Below are 24,471 nucleotides of genomic sequence, written 5' to 3' on the forward strand. Positions count from 1 at the left end.
AAACTGTGACCGGAAGAGCTGACACAACAAGGAAAGGATTTGGAATCCAGGGTAAGACTCATACCAGCCACACCAATCACACTGTACAACTTGTGATAACCATACCCAGTTAACAGTATGAACAAAAACTGAGCCTCAGTAACAGATGGCTCATAACAATAACCCTTTAGTTAAGCAATAACTATATACATGTATTGCAGAGAGTCCGCACTTGGGACGGGCGCCCAGCATCCACTACGGACTACGAGAAATCAGGATTTTGGTACTTACCGATAAATCCCTTTCTCCGATTCCACAGGGGCCACTGGAGCGTAGTTACAATGGGGAAATAGTAGGCAGTAATTGGGAGCTGGCACTTTAAAAATTTTCACACTGTGGCTAGCTCCTCCCCTACTATCTCCCCTCCAAGCCAGTCTACGTAAAACTGTGCCCGAGGAGAGCTGGAATAAACAAACCGTAAGGTAGAGGAGGTTAATGAAGCCCTGTAAACCAGGATAACACAGACCAAACCTGGAACAGAACCTAACAAACAACCGGCTAGCCCGAACTCAACAAGCAGTCATATGGTGATCTGCAAACCGTTAAGCAAAAAACAAGGAGGAACAGCGCTGGGCGGGCGTCCAGTGGCCCCTGTGGAATCGGAGAAAGGGATTTATCGGTAAGTACCAAAATCCTGATTTCTCCTTCATCCACTAGGGGCCACTGGAGCGTAGTTACAATGGGGACGTCCCAGAGCTCCCAGAACGGGTGGGAGAGCGCTGAGAGTCCTGTAAGACCGCTCGGCCAACTGTGATGCAGAGGCCGCAAAAGTGTCAAACTTGTAGAATTTGACAAAACGAATGGCGGTCCGCCCGACAAAAAGTATTCATGGAGACCCCACGGGCAGCTGCCCACGAAGGTCCCACAACGCGCGTAAAGTGCGCTGAAATGGAAAACGGAGGCTCCTGAGCCACCGCCAAGAAGACTGTCTGATGGTCAGATGTATCCAACAGCCCAGCATATGCTGGGACCCCGGCTATTTAGTACGGGAGCATCGTACAGAACAAAGAAGAAAAGCCCTTCGTCGAATAGCCTAAGACCGCTGTAGAGAGAGTCGGCGAGCCCTGACAACAGTCAAAGAGGACCGAAAAACACTAGCGTCAGATTTATATGAAAAACGGACATCCCCTTTGGAAGAAACGACCGCTGAGGCCGAAGCTCAGCCGGGGGAGTTGCCAATAGAGAACTCCCTGAAAGAGAGTCCGAACTTACGGCCGCCAGGCTAATCTCTTTTGGAAGAAATCCGAAAAAAGGCAGAGACCTAAAATTCAGGTCACTGTGGTTTGAAGCGCAGCGGAGCAAAAACTCCCAGAGAAACCAAAGATGACGGCTGAATGGTAACTGAAAGAAGGGGAAAACCCCTTTTTTCCTTAGTATGTCCCATACAGTTTTCCAAAAGTGGCAAAACTAGAAGAGGTAACAGACTTCTGAAATCGGGGCCCAGTAGGCCTAACCGAACTAGGGAACTCGTCCCTTCTGAGGTCTCGTGAACAGTCACACGGTTAAATGAAAACAGTGTAAGATTGAATAAAGAAAAGGGCCCTGTTGAAGTAGACAGTTCAGTCGAGGTAGGAGCCAAGGCTCCTCTACTGACAACAGGTGTAGCTGTATCTTCAAGTCATGCGTGGCCCAACCGGAGCCACAGAGAGGACTAGCACGCATATTTCCCTCCTGTGTTACCGAAAGAGAGGTAGAAATAGAAAAGGAGGCAGGATAGAATAACCAGAAAACTCCCAGGAGCCCTGAGGGCCTCCTCGGCTACTGCCGCCAGAGCTCACGTTCGAGAGTAGGAAAGGGTTAAAGAGTCAGTCAGAACGCCCTGAGGTCGATCCGAAATCTCCGCCAATAGCGGACCAGTTGACAAAACTCCGGGGAATGTCCCCTCACCTGGGAGTCTGACCTGGCGGCTTGACCTGGAAAGAAGATTGTTGTCCCCCGCTCAGAGGGGAATGTAGGCGACCACTCATTGCGTCGCAGCTTGACTGAAGAAATAAAGTACCTGGTGCCGAGGAAGGAAAAATCCTCCGACGGACCGTGTTGAGAAATGTCTACGAGGAGCATAATTTTGGATCCGTGTCGAACCAGAAGCTCCTGGATCCTCCGGATATTCAGAAGCCACCTAATGTACAAAGTGGGATAGTAGTAGTAGATTGTCCCATTAGGGGACCAACGTACTTCCTGCCCTTGGGAAAGATTTATTCTGTGATCTTCCTGATCCCTGTGTGAGTGGAAGAGAGACCGAATGGAAGTGGACTGACAGTGAGAATGAGTATCCTGTAATGCGAATCTGAGAAAAGCCCGTTGAGGAAACCCAACGGAAATCAGTAAACAGGCCTCCCTGCAGACAAGGGACACGTAAAACTCCCTATCTTGTCCAAAACTAGCAATCACAGACTGAAAGGATTCTAAGGCCAGAATAGGCCTGGCCGAGCCCACAGGCTTCGGAACGTGAAAAGAAAACAAAGGCCTGAGAACTGTCCCGATTCAAATGATATCTGAAAAACAGGGATCAACCTCCTTTGCGGTTAGAAGCATATGGAGCACCGACTGCAGTATGACTCTCTTGACTCCTGAGACGGTTGTACTACAAAATTTAGTCTGTAACCGCCCAAGCCTTCTCAGTACTCTCCGTAGGACCCCGACATGCGCCTACCCTGGGACCCTCCAGGTGGTAGGAAGGTTTGACCTGTAGTAGGTGTATAGGATGACTTAAAGTCAGACTGGACCGAGGATGCTGAACCTCTGCTTCAGCTTTTTGCCCTGAGATCCCCTGGCGACGGAGATATCGCCCGTGTGGAGTCGAAAGCTTGAAAGGGCACGGAAAAATCTAAAGGAAAGACCGGTAAAGGTCTGTCTTGGAGCTGGGGCAGTAGTAGGAGAAAGCAAAGTGGACTTACCTCCAATGGTTTAAGAAATCCTGCAGAAAGTTCCTTCCCCTGAACCATCTGCCCCGTAGGATTTCATGTTCACCTGTCACTGTCGCAGCCCCAGAGGTCGTCGGGTTAAGACAGGCCAAGCGAAAATGCAGGTTCCGAGTCTGCAGACGTGAAGACCTCCAAAGAACATAAAGCAGAATCGTGATTCTGACCCGTACCAAAGTATCAATTGATCCTGATGCAAAACATCATGTAACCTAGAGGACGATTGTTCCACAACCTACCTGCTCCGGACAAGGTAGAACCCCGCTGCCGTATATGTGCGTTCGATGGATGCCTGAGCAAGGTTGCCTCAGGAAAAAACGGCAGCTTGTTGGACCGGTGATACATCGAGGGGTATACCCTGGAGAGGTTTTGATACCCTTTCCTGCCGTCTGCGGGGAAAGGATAGGAAAACAAACATTGTTTGATACCTGAAATTGTGTATTCGGGTGTCTACCGGAGCCTGCCCAGCTCATCCGATACTGGACCAGTCGCTGTCATTTCGTCATCGGCGTTGTACCCTGATGGACTTGACGTGTCCGCCTCCTTTACCTGCAGTATCAGACGAACTGCTGTATAATGCACCTGGATATTCTGAGACACTGGTTCAGACTCCACAGAAAACAGACATCATCAGTATTGTAACATGGAAGGTTAGCAAGGTTCCTTTAGAAACCTGGAGAGGTGAAATGACGTATAAGGTCTCTGGTTAAGAGTGACATTACCTGCATAATCTGAGCTGATCAAACAGGAGTGTCCTGCAGGTGCGTGGAGGGTTAAGCAGATGGCTCCACCGCATACTTTACACCTAAGAGGGAATTCTTTGACTATCACAGGTGAGACAAACGAAAGGAGAAAAGGTGGGTTAAATAAACACAGCCCTATGCAAGGTCTGCACTATAATGTGTGACCGACACGATTCAAATAAACTTTCTGGAGCAGCGGAGACCTGAACCAGTAGCGCTGGGCTGTGGGACAGGAGTCTTAGCCCTAGGCTATAGGAGCTCATGGTTTGTTTGTTTGTTTTTTTTGGGATTCAAACCTCTGTTCAGATACCCGCTACTAGCGTACTGAGCCACAGCGCTATTTGTCTGATGCCTTACACATATTCCCAAATTACAAATAGCATTAGTAACTAGTGACACCAAGGAATAATAAAGGGAAGGCAACACCCCGCCCTGCGTTGAGGGCTGAAGAGATGGCTGCCCCGCACTATCCCCACCTAACAGGTATTTCTCTGACTTGCGTAGCCCTATGTAATGTCTGCAGTATAACCTGCAGTGACAGAGTAGGAGCTTTAAAGTAGGTTTTTGTTGGGATCCCAACCCTGGTCCCTGTATGTAGTGTACCACTAATTACGGTGCACCAGATGTTTCTCGGAGGTTCCGCTGGTTTTTCTAAATGGTGACCAGCCTGTGAGAAAAGATGGGGGAAAATGTTATTCTGTTATTAGAAAACATTGTTTTATCCCCTATATCTGGTAATCGGGTAGATAAATACTGTGTGAACCCAATAGGGTAGATAATTACTGATGTATTTGTAGGTAAGAAATACTGGACAGTAGATTTTTTAATTATTAATGAACTGAGTCCCAGCTTCTGTATGAAGTTAGGAAATGCCGGGCAGAGGACTCTACTGCAGGGAGGAATGTTGGAAAAGCTAAAAACCCCAGAGACAGGGTCTGTTGCCTAGCAACAGTGAGACCTGGGAGCCCGCTGAGTAAAGCGGGTTATAAACCTTTACTCCCCCCTCAGCGGGAGACTGTGGAGCGGCGTGCTGTAGCGGCGCGGGGAGCGGAGACAGCCCGCTGTACAGAGCGGGAGTTAGCTCCGCCCCCCCTGCCTCGCGTACCAATGTATCCCCCGGCCGCCTTGCTGCAGCCGGGGAGCGGGTAAATGTAACCCCCGGCCGCCTGTTTGCTGCTGCCTGGGAGCGCCTGTATATTTTAAATGTAACCCCCCCCCCGGCCGCCTGTATGCTGCGGCCGGGGAGCGGTGTGTAACCCCCGGCCGCCTGTATATGCAAAGAAATCCTCCCTGCACAGCCAGGAGAGGAATGTGCTGCGGCCGGGGAGCGGTGTGTAACCCCCCGGCCGCCTCTATGCTGCGGCCGGGGAGCTGAGAATCTGAACCCGCCGGACGGAGCGGGAGTTAGCTCCGCCCCTCTTTTCGGCGCCACTTTTAATTTTTTTCGCTATGTATTACCCGGCTGCCTGTCAGCTTGTATGCTGCCGGGTAGTGTAAATGTAGCACCCGGCTGCCTGTCTGCTGCAGCCGGGGAGTGAAGTGCTGAGCCCGCTTACAGAGCGGGCTGAAGCTCCGCCCCCCACATAATGGCGCCAATTTCAAACTAGTAAGTGCGCCCTCTCTTGTGCTGATGCACTGCAGCGTTATAAGGGGGGCAGGACACAACGCAGGAAAGACAGTCACATCTAAAGTCTCACTCTGCACATAATTTGTAAAATCACACATCAGTCTGGAGGGGGAGGGGGGATTGTACTCACCACTGTCCTCTTCTGATGAAGTGGCCCAAACACGCGCCGCACGCAGCGGTGTCCGGCCGGAATCTGTGATGGAGTGGTCCCGACACGCGCCGCACGCAGCGGTGTCCGGCCTCTGTTGACGGAGTGGTCCCAACACGCGCCGCACGCAGCGGTGTCCGACCACTGTTACTTACCGCTGCCATGCTGCCGGAATCTTCTGCTGGATGGAGTGGTCCCGACACGCGCCGCACGCAGCGGTGTCCGCCAACTCAGGAGAGCTCAGTGTCTCCCTCAGCCGGGGCCCATCCCGAGCCGCACGCAGCTGCGATGGGACCCCGCCGGCAGCTCCCGCGGTGCAGACTGGCAGTGGCAGAGCTGCCAGTCTGTGCATGTGTGAAAGAAAAAGAAAATAATAAAGAAAAAAGAAAAAATTCTTCAGCTAAACCCAAGTGAACCAGCTCACCTCGGGCACATACTAAGACTGGCTTGGAGGGGAGATAGTAGGGGAGGAGCTAGCCACAGTGTGAAAATTTTTAAAGTGCCAGCTCCCAATTACTGCCTACTATTTCCCCATTGTAACTACGCTCCAGTGGCCACTAGTGGATGAAGGAGAAATAGAATTACCGGTGAGTAAATTCTTATTTTCTCTGACGTCCTAGTGGATGCTGGGAACTCCGTAAGGACCATGGGGATTATACCAAAGCCCCCAAACGGGCGGGAGAGTGCGGATGACTCTGCAGCACCGAATGAGCAAAAGCAAGGTCCTCCTCAGCCAGGGTATCAAACTTGTAGAACTTAGCAAATGTGTTTGAACCCGACCAAGTAGCCGCTCGGCAAAGCTGTAAAGCCGAGACCCCTCGGGCAGCCGCCCAAGAAGAGCCCACCTTCCTTGTGGAATGGGCTTTCACCGATTTAGGATGCGGCAATCCTGCCGCAGAATGAGCTTGCTGAATCGTGTTACAGATCCAGCGCGCAATAGTTTGCTTTGAAGCAGGAGCACCCAGCTTGTTGGGTGCATGCAGGATAAACAGCGAGTCAGTTTTCCTAGCTCCAGCCGTCCTGGCTACATAGATTTTCAAAGCCCTGACTACATCCAGTAACTTGGAGTCTTCCAAGTCCCGAGTAGCCGCAGGCACCACAATAGGTTGGTTCAAATGAAACGCTGATACCACCTTAGGGAGAAATTGGGGACGAGTCCTCAATTCTGCCCTGTCCATATGGAAGATCAGATAAGGGCTTTTACATGACAAAGCCGCCAATTCTGACACACGCCTAGCCGAAGCTAAGGCCAATAGCATGACCACTTTCCACGTGAGATATTTTAGCTCCACGGTCTTAAGTGGCTCAAACCAGTGGTATTTCAGGAAATCCAACACAACGTTAAGATCCCAAGGTGCCACTGGAGGCACAAAAGGGGGCTGAATATGCAGCACTCCCTTAACAAACGTCTGAACTTCAGGCAGTGAAGCCAGTTCTTTTTTAAAGAAAATAGATAGGGCCGAAATCTGGACCTTTATGGACCCCAATTTTAGGCCCATAGTCACTCCTGACTGTAGGAAGTGCAGAAATCGCCCCAGCTGGAATTCCTCTGTTGGGGCCTTCCTGGCCTCACACCATGCAACATATTTCCGCCATATGCGGTGATAATGATGTGCTGTCACATCCTTCCACTTCATCTGGAATGCCTTTTTCCGTTAGGATCCGGCGTTCAACCGCCATGCCGTCAAACGCAGCCGCGGTAAGTCTTGGAACAGACAGGGCCCCTGCTGTAACAGGTCCTGTCTGAGAGGCAGAGGCCATGGGTCCTGAGATCATTTCTTGTAGTTCTGGGTACCAAGTTCTTCTTGGCCAATCCGGAACGATGAGTATAGTTCTTACTCCTCTCTTTCTTACTATCCTCAGTACCTTGGGTATGAGAGGAAGAGGAGGGAACACATAAACCGACTGGTACACCCACGGTGTCACTAGTGCGTCCACAGCTATCGCCTGAGGGTCCCTTGACCTGGCGCAATATTTTTTTAGCTTTTTGTTGAGGCGGGACGCCATCATGTCCACCTGTGGCCGTTCCCAATGGTTTACAATCTGCGTGAAGACTTCTGGATGAAGTCCCCACTCTCCCGGGTGGAGGTCGTGCCTGCTGAGGAAATCTGCTTCCCAGTTGTCCACTCCCGGAATGAACACTGCTGACAGTGCTAGCACGTGATTCTCCGCCCATCGAAGAATCCTTGTGGCTTCTGCCATCGCCATCCTGCTTCTTGTGCCGCCCTGGCGGTTTACATGGGCGACCGCCATGATGTTGTCTGATTGAATCAGCACTGGTTGGTTTTGAAGCAGGGGCTCTACTTGACTCGGGGCGTTGTAAATGGCCCTTAGTTCCAGTATATTTATGTGTAGTGAAGTCTCCTGACTTCACCACTGTCCTTGGAAGTTCCTTCCCTGAGTGACTGCCCCCCATCCTCGGAGGCTTGCATCCGTGGTCACCAGGACCCAGTCCTGTATGCCGAATCTGCGGCCCTCGAGAAGATGAGCACTCTGCAGCCACCACAGCACAGACACCCTGGCCCTTGGGGACAGGGTGATCAACCGATGCATCTGAAGATGCGATCCGGACCATTTGTCTAACAGATCCCACTGAAAGATCCTTGCATGGAACCTGCCGAAGGGAATTGCTTCGTAAGAAGCCACCATCTTTCCCAGGACTCGCGTGCAGTGATGCACCGACACCTGTTTTGGTTTCAGGAGGTCCCTGACCAGAGATGACAATTCCTGGGCCTTCTCCACCGGGAGAAACACCTTCTTCTGTTCTGTGTCCAGAAACATGCCCAGGAAAAGCAACGCGTCGCAGGAATCAGCTGCGACTTTGGGATATTCAGAATCCAGCCGTGCTGTTGCAACACTTCCCGAGAGAGTGCTACGCTGACTAATAACTGCTCTCTGGACCTCGCCTTTACAAGGAGATCGTCCAAGTACGGGATAATTATAACTCCCTTCTTCCGAAGGAGTATCATCATTTCGGCCATTACCTTGGTAAATACTCTTGGTGCCGTGGACAGACCAAACGGCAACGTCTGGAATTGGTAATGACAATCCTGTACCACAAACCTGAGGTACTCCTGGTGAGGTGGGTAAATGGGGACATGCAAGTAAGCATCCTTGATGTCCAGCGACACCATAAAATCCCCCTCTTCCAGGCTTGCAATAACCGCCCTGAGCGATTCCATTTTGAACTTAAACTTCCTTATATAAGTGTTCAAGGATTTTAAATTCAGAATGGGTCTCACCGAACCGTCTGGTTTTGGTACCACAAACATTGTGGAATAGTAACCCCGTCCCTGTTGAAGGAGGGGAACCTTGATTATCACCTGCTGGAGGTACAGCTTGTGAATTGCCGCCAGTACTACCTCCCTTTCCCTGGGAGCAGCTGGCAAGGCTGATTTGAGGTAACGGCGAGGGGGAGTCGCCTCGAACTCCAGCTTGTATCCCTGAGATACAATTTGTACAGCCCAGAGATCCACTTGTGAGCGAACCCACTGGTTGCTGAAGTTTCGGAGACGCGCCCCCACCGCACCCGGCTCCGCCTGTGGAGCCCCAGCGTCATGCGGTGGACTTAGTGGAAGCGGGTGAGGATTTTTGTTCATGGGAACTGGCTGCCTGCTGCAGCTTCTTTCCTCTACCCCTGCCTCTGGGCAGAAAGGATGCGCCTCTGATCCGCTTGCCTTTCTGAGGCCGAAAGGACTGTTCTTGATAATACGGTGCTTTCTTAGGCTGTGAGGGAACCGGAGGTAAAAAAGTTGACTTCCCAGCTGTTGCCGTGGATACGAGGTCCGAGAGACCGTCCCCAAACAATTCCTCACCCTTATAAGGCAAAACCTCCATGTGTCTTTTAGAATCAGCATCACCTGTCCACTGCCGAGTCCATAATACTCTCCTGGCAGAAATGGACATTGCATTAATTCTAGATGCCAGCAGGCAAATGTCCCTCTGTGCATCCCGCATATATAAGACAACGTCTTTTATATGTTCTATGGTTAGCAAAATAGTATCCCTGTCGAGGGAATCAATGTTGTCTGACAAGGTATCAGACCATGCTGCTGCAGCACTACACATCCATGCTGAAGCAATAGCAGGTCTCAGTATAGTACCCGAGTGTGTATACACAGACTTCAGGATAGCTTCCTGCTTTCTATCCGCAGGCTCCTTTAGGGCGGCCGTATTCTGAGACGGCAGTGCCACTTTTTTTGATAAGCGTGTGAGCGCCTTGTCCACCCTAGGGGATGTTTCCCAACGTAACCTGTCCGTTGGCGGGAAAGGGTACGCCATCAGCAACCTCTTAGAAATCACTAGTTTCTTATCGGGGGAACTCCACGCTTCCTCACACAATTAATTTAATTCATCAGATGGGGGAAAAGTCACTGGCTGCTTTATCTCCCCAAACATAATACCCTTCTTGGTAGTAACCGGGTTAACATCAGAAATGTGCAATACATTTTTCATTGCAGTAATCATGCATCGGATGGCTTTTGTAGACTGTGCATTTGTCTCATCCTCATCTACACTGGAGTCAGACTCCGTGTTGACATCTGTGTCTACCATCTGAGCTAGCGGGCATTTATGAGCCCCTGATGGCCTCTGAGACGCCTGGGAAGGCGCGGGCTGAGATCTCGGCTGTTCCAAGGCTGCTGCGTCATCGAACCTTTTATGTAAGGAGTTGACACTGTCTGTTAAGACCTTCCACATATCCATCCAATCCGGTGTCGGCCCCGTCAAGGGCGACACCACACTTATCTGCCCCTGCTCCGCCTCCACGTAACCCTCCTCATCAAACATGTCGACACAGCCGTACCGACACACCGCACACACATAGGGAATGCTCTGACTGAGGACAGGACCCCACAAAGTCCTTTGGGGAGACAGAGAGAGAGTATGCCAGCCCACACCACAGCGCTATATAACACAGGGATTTACACTATAATGAGTGATTTTTCCCAATAGCTGCTTATTATCCTATTTGCGCCTAAATTTATGTGCCCCCCCTCTCTTTTTTACCCTTCTTGTACAGTATACTGCAGGGTAGAGCCTGGGGAGCGTCCTTCTAGCGGAGCTGTGAAGAGAAAATGGCGCCGGTGTGCTGAGGTAGAAGGCCCCGCCCCCTCAGCGGCGGGCTTCTCCCGCGTTTTGTATAGCTTAATGGCGGTTTTTTTTACACATATACAGTTTTCCAGACTGTATTATGTGTATATAGTGCCAAAAGATATTCTTATTGCTGCCCAGGGCGCCCCCCCCAGCGCCCTGCACCCATCAGTGACCGGAGTGTGTGGTGTGCAGTGGGAGCAATGGCGCACAGCTGCAGTGCTGTGCGCTACCTTAATGAAGACCTGAGTCTTCTGCCGCCGATTTCATCTCCTACTTCTGTCTTCTGGCTCTGCAAGGGGGACGGCGGCGCGGCTCCGGGAACGGACGATCGAGGTCAGGCCCTGTGTTCGAACCCTCTGGAGCTAATGGTGTCCAGTAGCCTAAGAAGCACAAGCTAGCTGCACGCAGGTAGGTTTGATTCTCTCCCCTCAGTCCCACGTAGCAGTGAGTCTGTTGCCAGCAGATCTCACTGAAAATAAAAAACCTAACAAATACTTTCTTTTCTAGAAAGCTCAGGAGAGCCCCTAGGGTGCATCCAGCTCTGGCCGGGCACAGATACTAACTGAGGTCTGGAGGAGGGGCATAGAGGGAGGAGCCAGTGCACACCAGATAGTACCTAATCTTTCTTTTAGAGTGCCAAGTCTCCTGCGGAGCCCGTCTATTCCCCATGGTCCTTACGGAGTTCCCAGCATCCACTAGGACGTCAGAGAAAAACTATTGACATTAGTAGAGCTGCACGGGATCTGTCAGCTCACTAACAGCAGGCAGCTCTCGCTGCATGGCATACTGAGGCTGGATGTATAAGGACACATCTCTATGCAAAACATCCTGCCCCTTATCGCACGCAGGTGCATGAATACTTACACTTAGCTCTTCCAATAAGAGATGTCTCTTGCGATAAGAGGACTACCAGGTTTATGACCTGGGAATCCGATGGGGATCAATGGCAATTGGCGAGATGATGCTTAGCATCAAAGCAATCATATTACTCAAACATGTGTGTTCAGTAAAGTGTTCCGTGTTTACGCTGTAATAACCCGCTAGTCTGCAACGCAATGACTTAGGGCACAATAAATGAATGTTTTCACTTGTGCTTTGTTCATTATTCAGAGATTCAACTTTTTCCCATCAGCGAGCAGCTGTACTTATTAAAAAGATTAAATGAATACATTATGTATTCATTAAAATATCCCAAAGATTAAGCGCGGCTTAGAGAAATACAGGATGCCGGTAAAACTCCGCACACTGGGTATTTTATGCCCCAAAGATGGATACATTTCCAGATCACAGATCTGCAATAAAGGGCTGATCACACGAGACGCACACATAGCACGGTGTAGCTATTGTCTGGATCGGGAGATGGGGGTGGGCTGTGATGAAAGGTCATTATAGAGTCTGTGGGCCTGATTCAGCGGTTACAGTAGCCAGTCTGCACCTTTATATAAATGCCGCTTCCCTGGGGTACATCCAGGCATAAGATCGGACAAATTCAGCATCCGTGCATACGGTAATACTGCCTGGCGAGTCTTTAAACGCCACCATCGGTCACATCATAGAAACATGTATCAGTACTAGGACAGGCCAGATTTACCATCTGACTGTGGCATCCAAAGTGAATGACTGAGTATGCAACCAGTATCGGCAACCACCTCCATGTGTCCGTTTAGCCACCGCCCAGGAAAACCCTGCACTCTTCCAAGACCTCACTAATGCCGTGCATCTTAATAGCAACAGCGCCTTCATGTGTACACTCTGTGTAATGTATGCGCTGTAGGAGGGTTTAGGGATTTTGGCGCAGTAGCATAAATCCATGAACACAGACATTACAGGTCGTTCTGAATCAGGCCCTGTGCATCAGGGTGGAAGAGGAGGGCACGTCGACAGGAGAACATGAAACATATATACAGCTCCTCTCGCACGCTTTATTGACATCTTTGAAATGTGGACCTAACACGGATGCACTGGCTGGATTAAATAGCCATCGGGGTGGCGGTACCGTTATAACATACAGAGCCGGTGACCCTACACCTTATCCTTGGACTTGTACATATAGATCAGGAGTGTTTAATGAAGAGTGTCTATCATATTACCTTAAATGGCAGTAATGTGGTTTCCCAAGCCAGTGTGAGAACCATAGGAAAGTAATGACGTTCTACATAGAGGAGTTTATAAACACATGAAAAGTCTACTTACAGGGGGGGAAAATGCAAATGCGAGGTAATATTGATGTTCACACCAAGGCGGTATAATGTTAGGTTTAGGCTGCTGGGTGCGGGGGGGATAGGTTTAGGCACCCCGTGGAGGGTTAGGGTGCTCTCAGGTTTAGGCTGTGGGGTGGGGGGTTAGGTTTAGGCACCACTGAGGAGGGTTAGGCTGCAGGAAGGGGGAGTTAGGGTTAGGGGATGAGGCGGTAGCATGCTTTCCCGAATCCTGTCTGTATTCTAAACAGCGGGATGCCACAGTCGGTATTCTGACCGCCGGCATCCCAACCGCCGGCATTTCAGGCCCAACCCTGCTGTGACACAGCAAAGCTCTCCACTGCACCACCGTATAGTACATTAAGCTCATAAAACGGGCCCCCTTTCATGGGCAGTCACAACGGAGGAAGACTTTAATCAGAATCACACTGTTTATTATCGATAACTAAGAACAACTTGTCTGATTCTGATAGGCCCATTTTATTTTACCTGGGTTGCCTTGTATGTGTCACAGGTGTCGGTAAATGTGTAAATTAATTACAGGTAACGGAGAGATGTGCCAAATATAATCCACAAAGCAAGATCACATATAACATACGCGGGACTCTCACCCTGTGCTTTTCCTTGATTTTTTTCCTATATGCTTCTTTGTCAAATTTGTCTTCCTCAGTCAGCCGCTGTTTGGCCTTTGCCAAGTTGATGCCATTATCTGCGTCCTCCACATCCTCAGCTTCTTGCACAGCAGATTTCTGTATCAGTGGCCACTGCTGGATCGCCTGCGTCACACAAAACACGGTCACTTATTAGTGGTTCATTAGTGTATAGCTCTATTGTACAATTCCTCACACACATTGTGCATGATGCAGAGTTTACCGTACGCCTGACTGCGGAACTCCAGAAAGGAGATCACTCATGTATGGGCAACTAAGTAGAACTAAAGAGTCATCACCACGACGCAACCGGTGTTACTTCTCACTACGTAATACTTGATCTAAGAAAGTAAAAAAACAAAACACTTTCAGACACATCATTTGCACCTAGTACAGGTGTGGGCAGCGAGGTGGGAGCTCTGGGATGTGGTGAAGGCAGTGGCGCAATCATGTCATTGTGGCCCCACCCCCAACTAAACAAAGTCGTCGTTCCATGCATTGTAAAAAGAGGGGGGGGGGGGCAAACTGCACCATCAAACCACCCAAGAAGCCTCGTTACACTCGGGAGTGGGTGGCAGGTAGTCCCTGGGAAACTTTTAAGGCGTCTGGGAGACTCACTTGAGATTCTGGAGTCTCCTGGACATTCCGGTGCAAGTGTATACTGATGATGATCAGTAGAAGACCATGCATACATACATACATACATACATACATATATATATATAGGGAAGCTATACAAACTCTACACACAGGCAAAAATACACAGTCGTTTCTGTGTGTGCAATGAGGTACACACATATGCCAGTTTCCACCCAACTCAGGATCATTATGACTTAAGGGAACGGCAAAGGACTGCTTTATCATGACGAACAGGTAAACCATTCAAAATCACAGAGCTACTAGCTAGTATTTTTCAAGAACATTCTATAAAATGATAGTTAGAAGCCAGGGTGGTCTGGGGGGCATCCATTAGCCCTCCTGCCATTTGCCAGATGGCAAGTTCACCCCTGGCAGATTGGTTGTCCTCGTCTGAAAGTTTTATATTCTCCCCCCACTTCTTCCCTGTAGGGTTGGCAGGCATTCTACATAAATTTAGCACATACTGTATGCGATTGACATTCTTCCTTATAAAAGCTGTCAAAGTAACATTATACCAACCAATAAAAGTTCTACAATTTCCAATTTTTGTTATTTATACATTTTTATTTTTATTTTAAAGGGAGGAAGGTGCAAATTACAAGTCTCAAAGTTTCAATAAGAAGGATGTCAACACGGACATTAAAAGGTCTTGAAAATGAAGCCAACAGTAATCAGTCTTTCTTGCTTAGGTAAACACTACTGTGACTTAACCTCCCCTGTATAATATAATAATTATGAAGCCAAGTCTTAACTTTTATTTTATTTTATGGAGTCAAGAAAAACAGGAGACCAAATGATTCCTCTGGGAAAAGCTATTACCTTTCTGCAAACCTCATTGCATTACCAAACCCCATCTGCCTAGTACAGTGCAATAAAATGGTTTTGGTGTGGGGCCAATTCTATTACATTTTTATCTCTCCTGGCTTCCAGACACACGGCCCGAGGCATGTTAAAATAGTGCCATGTTAACACTTACAATCATTTTTCAAAAATAATAACACTAGGAGTTATAAATACATTTTCATGGATCTGACAGAACAGAAATAAAATCCACAGTCTTGTTAGCAAGCAAACGCCTACCACGTAGCATGCTACTTCACTGACATTATACAGAACAAAACTTCACGGTGCTATATAAATAGACAAGGCCCGCGCACAGTTCTTTATAAGGAGATCACTATGGTGTTTTGTGTATAGACACAAAGCTGAAGGTGATTTTTTTTTTTTTACCACTCCATCCCACTGAGCCAAAAAGACGGCATCTGCGTCTGTATAAAATACTGTAAAATATGTCGCGATGGGAGGAGCTGGACGCTACATGAGGAATAGGCACACGACGTGTGCTTCTGCCCACACTTCTATGCAAAAATAGGACTGTTTTGCAGGATGAGGTTCAAGGCAACGACATTGATTGCAAATGCTTAATATGTAGAATTGCTCTAAGAAAAAGAAATAAGATTACGCCACGGTACTTAAATACTGCATAAAGGGTAGACAACCTGTGACACTCCAGCTGCTGTGGAACTACATATCCCAGCATGCCCTGCCACAGTTTTAGTATTCCTTAACTGCGGCAGGGCATGCTGGGAGGTATAGTTCCACAGCAGCTGAAGGTGACTCAGGTTGTCTACCTATGATCTACGTAATTCTTAATTCAGAAGTATTTCAAGTGAATTCCCATGTAAAGGCAGCCACAATCAGTGACACCACTAACGTGTGAGGCACACCACTGAGACACTGGTGGGGAGATGTATGATGCCTTCTAAAGGGTGGAGAAGTTGCCCATAGCAACCTATCATTTTGTAGAATGCACTAGATACATGCTAAGTTGCTATGGGCAACTACTACACGCTTTAGAAGGCTTGATACATTTCCTACTAGTTCCTGCGCCCTCATACATCTTTGCCGCAGTCGGGCCAAGTGGCCTCTCTTGGCACGCTAGGTGTCATGAGACTCTGCTAGCGCTGGGCATCTTTTTTGCCGAAAATGTGTCTTCGTTGCAAGGACATGTGACTAGGACACACATGGAGACTGCACGGACTGATAAGATATATGACACTTGTATATCTGTGTGCGACTTGGTCTCTGAATCTGCATACGAAGTGCTATGATGCAGCGACTGCAGCCTTTTTCTTTTTTTTTAACATTAAATTTTTATTGAATTTTCACACAGATTACATGAATATGTATATGTAGATTGGTATACAAAATCTGGATGAGGGTAAAGAGACATACATAAAACAAAACTAATAAAGACATTGGGAGGGGAAGTACATATCAGGGGTATCATAATACAACAATGAGTACATAGTAGAGTGTAAAACAAAAGGTCTACTTCACTTTAACCCGTTAATGTCTGGAATGGACCGGGGGAGCGAAGTACGGAGAGGTTTGGAGTAGTAATCGAAGCCCAAGGGGCACCTATCTAGCTCGAACCCTCCTTGTAAAGGGACCATTTAATCCATTTCTTGCTCATAGCGGTATTTCCTGAGGAATACTTGACCTGTGCTGTTTCAAAAACATAATGTTGATGAACTTTATTTTCTATCATAGAAATAGTGGGAACAACTGCTGATTTCCATTTGGAGGCGATGGCGGCTTTAGAGGCTATAAGGATATGGCCTAAGAGGTATCTATCTCCGCTGGACATTTCCTTCCCATAGTAATGGAAAAGTGCCAAGAGAGGTTCGGGCAAAAGTACCACTCCCAGTATGTGGGAAATAAGTAGAAACACTTCCCTCCATAGCGCTCGAATTACTGGACACAACCAAAATATATGTAGGATATCCCCCACCATCCCACAGTTTCTCCAGCAACTAGCGGAGACATCGGGCCAAATTTTGTGCAGGCGATCTGGCGTTAGATATACCCTATGGACCAATTTGTAATACATTTCACAATGATTTACGCATTTAGAAATTCTAAAACAAGATTTAAAGATATCTCTCCAAATATCTTCAGTGAAGGCTGCAGGGAGATCTTTTTCCCATTTGGTCTGTGCAGGGAAAACTCCATGATGGGCCTCAGTCACAAGATGCTGGTACCATCGGGATATGCCTCCCCTATTGCCGCTGGGTGTAAGGAGTGACATCAGTAGTTTAGGGAAATCAGTATGTGGGACTCGATTTGGCGAGCAGCTTTGAAGCCAATGTCGCAATTGTAGATATTTATGAAAGTCCTGCTTGGGAATCTGAAACTGTTCTTGGAGCAGGGAGAAGGAAACTAAGGTGCCGTCCCGGAGGACATCCTTTAGAGTAATGAGACCTAAGTCCTGCCAATGGTATAATTGCATATCTGGTATCAGTAGGGCTATAGTGTGGAGGGACAACTGGGGGGAGGGGATAGCACCAGGAGGGAGAGATTTAATTACTTCTTTCCATGCCATCAGGGTTGTGTGTACTGCGGGGCATTCAGCAACTCTGGTTGGGACTGAGTTGGTGGGCAACCACAACAAGTCCGATAATGTGAAGGGGGATATCGCGTCCCGTTCCAGGGATACCCATGGTTTAAAATTGCTCTGAGTGAACCAATCTCTAGCTTGTGTAAGTAAACAAGCGATATGGTATCTCTCTAGATCTGGATACGCGACACCCCCGGCACATTTAGGTGCCGTCAATGTGGATTTCGCTATTCTCGGCTTCGAGCCCCCCCATATATATTTAGTCAAAAGACGATTGAATCTGTTACAAACATCTTTGGGGAAAGTCCTTGGAATGGTACGAAACAGGTACATCAACTTTGGCAAAAGGACCATCTTCGCCGCCGCAACCCGTCCGACCCAGGAGACCTCCTGCATCATCCAATCTTTAATCATCAATTCAAATGTACGATAAAGAGGGTCATAGTTGCATCCTATTAAGTCCCGCCCCCTAGATATATGAACACCCAGATATTTAAGTGATCTAAGTTGCCACGCATACTTATAATCATTCTTTAGACGACTTAGAGCGCTGTCGGAGATATTTAAAGGGAGGGCCTCGGTCTTAGTAGTGTTTAGTTTGTAGTAAGAAACCGCTGCATATGAGTCTAATAGGGAATGTAGATGGGGTAAAGACGCTTCAGGCTCTCTAAGACACACCAGAATATCATCCGCAAAAAGACAGATTTTATGCGGCATCCCCCCCACTTCTGGGCCTATAATTGAATCTGACATCCTAATTCGCTCCGCCAGAGGCTCCACCGCTAGTACAAAAATAAGGGGTGATAATGGGCAACCCTGCCGGGTCCCATTAGTAATATTAAATATGGAGGAGTTGTACCCATTGGTGAAAACCGAAGCCGAGGGTGAGGAATACAAAGCTAATATAGAATCTAGTATTCTACCCGCAAATCCAAAATGGCTCAGGGTAACCCTTAGGTAGTCCCAATGGATCCTATCGAATGCTTTTTCTGCATCCAGAGAGAGAAGCAAAAGAGGCTCGCTCCGGGCCTGGCAGCGGTCAATTAAGTTAATAACTCTGCGTGTGTTATCCGACGCTTGTCTGCCCAGAACAAAGCCTACCTGGTCCGGGTTAATCAAACTTGGCAGGAGAGGGGCGATCCTATTTGCAACCATCTTGGCGAACAGTTTAAGGTCAGTGTTCAGCAATGCTATAGGGCGGTAGTTCTGAACCACTGTAGGGGATTTTCCTGGTTTAGGGATGGTGACTATTCGGGCCTCCAACATCTCTCCCGGGAAGCATGTGGAATCAGAGGCTTCATTGTATACTGACAATAAGAGTGGAGCAAGGGTTAGTTTAAATGTTTTGTAGAAGTTGGAGGGATACCCATCCGGGCCAGGGGCCTTATTTATTGGACAGGAATCTATGGCTGCTATGACTTCGTCAAGTAACCAGGGGGCGCTAAGGGATTCACGGGTCTGGGTATCTATAGTGGGGAGTGTTAGTCCGTCTAGAAAACCATTGATGTCTGCTAAAGTGGGCTGAGGGGTGTCAGGGTCATCCTTGAGGTTATACAGCTGAGAGTAGTATTCAGCAAACGCGTTCGCTATCTCGATCGGGTCAGTTACTTTGACTCCTGAAGATGTATGAACAGCATGTATGCGTTCCCTGGCTCTGCGTCCTCTTAATTTGCGCGCCAATAACCTTCCTGCTCTATTACCAAGTCTATAGTAATTTTGATTTAGCCGCTGCAAGTTGCGATGTACTTCGGTTAAGGCAAAGGCGTTTACCTTGTCTCGGGCAATAAGGAGTTGCTTAAAAAGAGATTTATTGTCGGGGCTTATTTTATGTGCCGCTTCCAACCGGGCAGCCTCTCTGTCGGCTGATTCGTGTCTCTTCCTGTATTCGCGCTTAAGTCTAGCGACTGCAGCCTTTTTCTATGTGAAGTTCCTTTGTACTTCCCATACAAACTCAGTCGAACACAGATATAAAAGTGTCATATCAAATGAATGAACTCAGTCTCCTTGTGCGACCTAGTTGCACTGCGTTGTGATTAAGATGCATTTTTGGCAAAAAGAGACACCCAATGCTAGCAGAGTTGCACAAGACCTGTCTGCTCACTCTCACCTTTGCATGTCCCGCTGTGTACCTCAGTGATGGCTCTGCCCACAAAATGGCAACCTACATTGTGTAAACATGACAGGAATACTAGAAAACACACACACACACACACACACACACACACACACACAAGCATACGCTAGGGGGATACTCAACTACAGTCGGTAGTTCCGACAGGGCGGAAAGACGGCACTTTCCGCCGATAATCGTAACGTTCCGACACTTCAATATTCAATTGATGTGCTGTTTTTCCGCCCTGTCGGAAAACATATGGATGAGCGGAATCTCTGCTCATCCATGTGTTTTCGACCCCGCCGCGGTTGAAAACGGTCCGTTTTCAACCATTTTTGTCCATAAGAAAGGAATGGGAGGGGAAACAGGCGGAAACGGCCCGCTACTGAATACTGAAGTGTCGGATCCTCGCCATCGGAGAGGGTCCGTCTGACAGAATATCTCCCTAGGTCATAACAATCATAAAAAACGGCTAATTTTCACCAGGTTAAAACCTATATCATGTATACAGTAGAAAATAACAAATAAAATGTTTTACCATACCTGTCCATTCTTTGTATTTAACGCATGCATACTGTTAATAATTGCACTTCTCCCTACAAAGGTTCCACCTAATGTAGCCCACCCCTATCAAGAAGTAATTCTGTTCATTATGATGAGCGCTATATAGGTCAAATTAAATGTGAAAACCCCACTGGATATAGCAGGTGGCAATAGTTATGCTATAATATACCCTTGTACAATAGAAGCTTTCCAAGAATGGCTTACGCGCATTCCTCTGTATTTAGCTGGAGGCACAGGGGAATGAAGTGACAGGTTTTCAGCTGATTCAAGGAAATGGCAAATACGTATATACTGTACATGTCAGGCATCTAGCTCTCCTCAAGGACCCTCGACCGGTTTTATGAATACACAGCAGCCTTGTGGTAACCCGCTCCACCGCAATCACAAACAGACAACACAGCAATAAAGACAGTGGTTAGAGACAATGATACAGGTGACAACTGTATTACACATCTCACTATTTACCCCAGAGGCAGGTGGCCTGTGACACTCTGGGATGCATTACCTCAGCGCTAGACAGCTTGCCTTCCGGAAGCCTCTGTGCACGAGTAACCTGGCTTCGCCAGTTCACACCTGCACAGTAGACTCGGACACCCATTACCAATACAACAAACAAAATAAAAGCAAGGTTAAAAAAAAATAAAAAAATTAACATATATTTATATATATTTATATATATATATATATATATATATATATATATATTTATTTTTCAAATTCGGACTAAAAAAACAACTTTACATAAAGATTTGTCCCTCTACCACTGCTCCGCCATTGCTATCCTTAGATGCCAATAGTGATTGTAGTGTCCTATGCAACAATCCTTTTTAAATAGGTATCCCTGGTCTTTGCATGGTCAAGCTTTAGCTGCAGAGGCTCAGAAACCACCATCACTGGCGATACCCAGCAATAGCCACCAACTGGCAAAGGGCTTTAGCAGGCAGAGTGTTTTCCTGAGAGAAATTAGAGAAATTAGCTTTCTCCATTAGTAAAAAGGACCCATAAGCATAAGTGAGGCACGGAACACAAAGTGGGTTGGTAGGCTAAATATTGGTTTAGCGCAAATAACATGTCTCCATGACGTGTGGGTGACGGGTACACTTTATTAAACAGCTTGGAGCAGATCGTAACTATTTATGTCCTCAAGAACCGAGGCCTGAGAGGAGTTTACCATTTACATTTTTATTTAAAAGCATATGCTCATGTTCTTTATGATGGCCATAGTTTCAGAGGCAACGTTTGCCAATTATATCCTCTTTGGACCAGTTAGACTGACATGGAAATGAGTTCCGTCGTCGTACAGGAGAACATTTTGTTCCGCCTATTCCAGACCAGATCTGACAAGGAATAATGGAAATCTGGCGGTCCAATGACCATCAGTAGACGTCAGTAGGCTGAACCGAGACCACAGAAGACCAGGCTGAACAGAAAACAGAGAACATTTTCTGATGACCTATTCATTTCAATCAGTTGCGCAATAACAAAAAAAATGGGCAACATTAATTATATCCATTTTGAATTGACCTTGACTGCAACTGAGGTAAGGTGTCCTTTTTATATACAGTAGCTTTACAGCGTTTGTGGCACAGTCCTCAACTGTTTCCAAGAAGATACTAGTTAGCCAACTCTACTAACAATGCTTCTCAATTTTATTCATGTGCTACAGCAACGCAGAAAATGCTTTGCACCTCTTAGGGTTCGGGAGCTCCCCTGTCAGATACTACCGTTACAACAATATTGCACAGGTACCGAGGAAACCTTTTCCCAACTTGTTGATGTATTATGTTTAAAGTGTTTTCCACAAACTACAGTAGATTTTTATTTTGTGCAAATAAAAAATAAAATTCAATGACTAAATTAAACTACTGTACCTTTACAAGTACTGAAGACTGGCATTCTCCGAAACCTTGTCTCTATGTGCCAGCCTAAGCGAGAAAACATAACCAAGCACCGAGGGTGGTAATATAAAAGGGAAATATAAATAACCCTCGCTGCAGAGCAATCATAAGGCAGAACCTGGCAGAACTGACAGCGCGAGGCGCCAGAGGGGTTTGTTGTGCCATGGGATAAATGGCTTGCCACGCTGAAATGGGTTAATTTGTCAGAGATTGTGCAGTAAAACTGACTAATGCAGCGTGTACTGTGTACTGCATGCTATTGCCCATTGCACCCATTTCCCATATAACAACCAGGCGATCCGCTCTCCAGCCTGCCACAGAGAATACTTAGGATGATGTTCGTCTTGATTGCTGCGTTTCCTGGCACTTGTTTTCCATCTTTATGCTGTCAGCAAAATCATGTTCCTAAAATGTGAAATAGCCCTGGCCACCTAAATTGCCAGAAAATGACACTGCGGGATTGCTGTGTGCTGCTCTGCAAGATGACACACGTCCCCAACTAAAGGCACAGTTCTAGATTTGTCTTGTTAGGCAGCTTCTAATGCCAGTCTCCTGCTGTCACAGACCAGGAGTGGGGACATCCTAAGACACTTCAACCTCAAATACATTCTCTGCCTGCAGCCGACCTGCCACAAGTTCCTTATGATGTTATTTTTTTTTCTCGCTTCACCACACAGTGCCTAAATTGTAAGAAAGAACGTCAATATATATATTTATATATAGATAGATAGATAGATAGATAGATAGAGAGAGAGAGAGAGAGAGAGAGAGAGAGAGAGAGAGAGAGAGAGAGATTGGGAATAATTAGAATCTCGATCCCCTAGACACGAGGATATTCGGTGGCATCCCCAGAAAAGCCAGCTCAGTGGAAATAAGAAGTAGCCGAGTGGGGGCAGTGTAATGTGTTTGGACACAGATAGTATTTTTAAGGACTCGCGCAGATACTGCCACTTACTGGCTGGACACGGACAGGGAATCAGTGCACGTCTGCCTCTGCCCTCTCTGCAATGGTCCCACCGCCTACGGTGCCCGTTTTGGCTGTCAGACCCCTGGAGCAGGATAGTGCCGGGCTCGCCAGTAAAGAGATCCAGGTGGAGTGGCCGTGAAATTGACCCTGGAAGAACACTAATATTGTTCAGTGCTTTCTGTCACAATGGTATTTCCGACAAAACCGGAATGAAGGGCACTATGCAAATAATTAAAAACAATATAATAGAAGGACTTGATGACAGGACGTCCTTACACGTCTCTTATACAGGGATATGGCATTGCTAGAAATTAGCTATCCCTTCACTTGCTCCCCACTGCTTCCAAATGCATACACTCACAATGGCTCCTCTCTGTATACCTATGACTTTGCTACACGTAAATAAAACCTGGCATAACAACTCTGCCCCATCTCCGATCTTCAGCTACTGTATCTTCCCCCTTATAACCACCTTCCACTCCCGTCTCCAAGACTTCTCTAGAGCTGCTCATTACCTGCAGAACTCCTTGCCTCGTCCTAGCAGACTCTCCATCAACCTTCAATCAAGGTCTCAAAAATCACTTATTCATGCATGCCTACTACGTCCCACCTAGATCCTCATGCAGTGGCAAAATTCGCATTAGGCAAGTGAGGCATATATGACTAGAGGTGGCACTTGTTTGGGGGTGGCACTTGGAGGCTTGTGTTGGTAACATCAGCTCAAAAAGTACCAATAACTGCAAAATATTTCCACTGTACTGTACAATATGCCATCTTGAATGGTGTGTAAATGGTGAGGACATGCACATACTGCCCCTGTAATCTGTCCTACTTAGTAAATATGTACACATAATTAAAAATAAATAAATAAAAAGTCATAGTGGTTTTTTATTATTCTATTAAAATCATCAAATGAGGGCTTATAGCCAACCAATAAAAATAATAAAATGAGGCAGCTGGAGGACGGCCATCCCTGTTGTGCCTAGGGGCGCCCTCACCTCTAAATCCACTCCTCGGGGCGGGGGGGTCACTTATATACAGTTGTGCCGAGTAGGGGGGGGGAGGGGAGGGGGAGGGGGTACTATTTACCCGGGCCCAGGAATGCCAGGAGGCCTGGGATGGAGCACACCAGTTGCCATGCGTATGTCCATGCTTTGCTGTAGCAATTAGCGTGTCTACATCTGTAGCAAATTATTGGAAAAAAATAGCTGAGAAGGGGGAACCCAAGCATTTCCAGTGGCTGATAACCAGCTTTATGTAATTACTTCAGTAATACGTCTGGCTACAGCGATAGGGTCCAGGCAGCTTACCAACATTTGATATTGCCAAATTATGACTACGTTTTGGAACATATACCAAGTCTGATCTAAGTCGGGACCGTTAGTCTGGACGGAGGATATTTGGATGTTGTATTGAACTTCTGCGCATTAACCAGCGTGGAAAGAACACGTTAATAGCATCAGCTGCCAT

General features: G+C 47.4%; 1 protein-coding gene across 2 annotated transcripts in view; it reads right to left on the bottom strand.

Annotated features, from left to right (window-relative positions):
- DDX10 (DEAD-box helicase 10) overlaps positions 1-24,471 on the bottom strand; it is a 518,528-nt gene that overhangs the window by 247,976 nt on the left and 246,081 nt on the right. For both annotated transcript variants that reach the window (XM_063951594.1, XM_063951595.1), the window contains exon 15: positions 13,382-13,546. In XM_063951594.1, the coding sequence (XP_063807664.1) occupies positions 13,382-13,546 (165 nt within the window). The remainder of the gene's footprint in view (positions 1-13,381; positions 13,547-24,471) is intronic.

The sequence above is a fragment of the Pseudophryne corroboree genome, chromosome 2 (genome assembly GCF_028390025.1).
Source record: "Pseudophryne corroboree isolate aPseCor3 chromosome 2, aPseCor3.hap2, whole genome shotgun sequence".
In the NCBI taxonomy this organism is placed as follows: Eukaryota; Metazoa; Chordata; class Amphibia; order Anura; family Myobatrachidae; genus Pseudophryne; species Pseudophryne corroboree.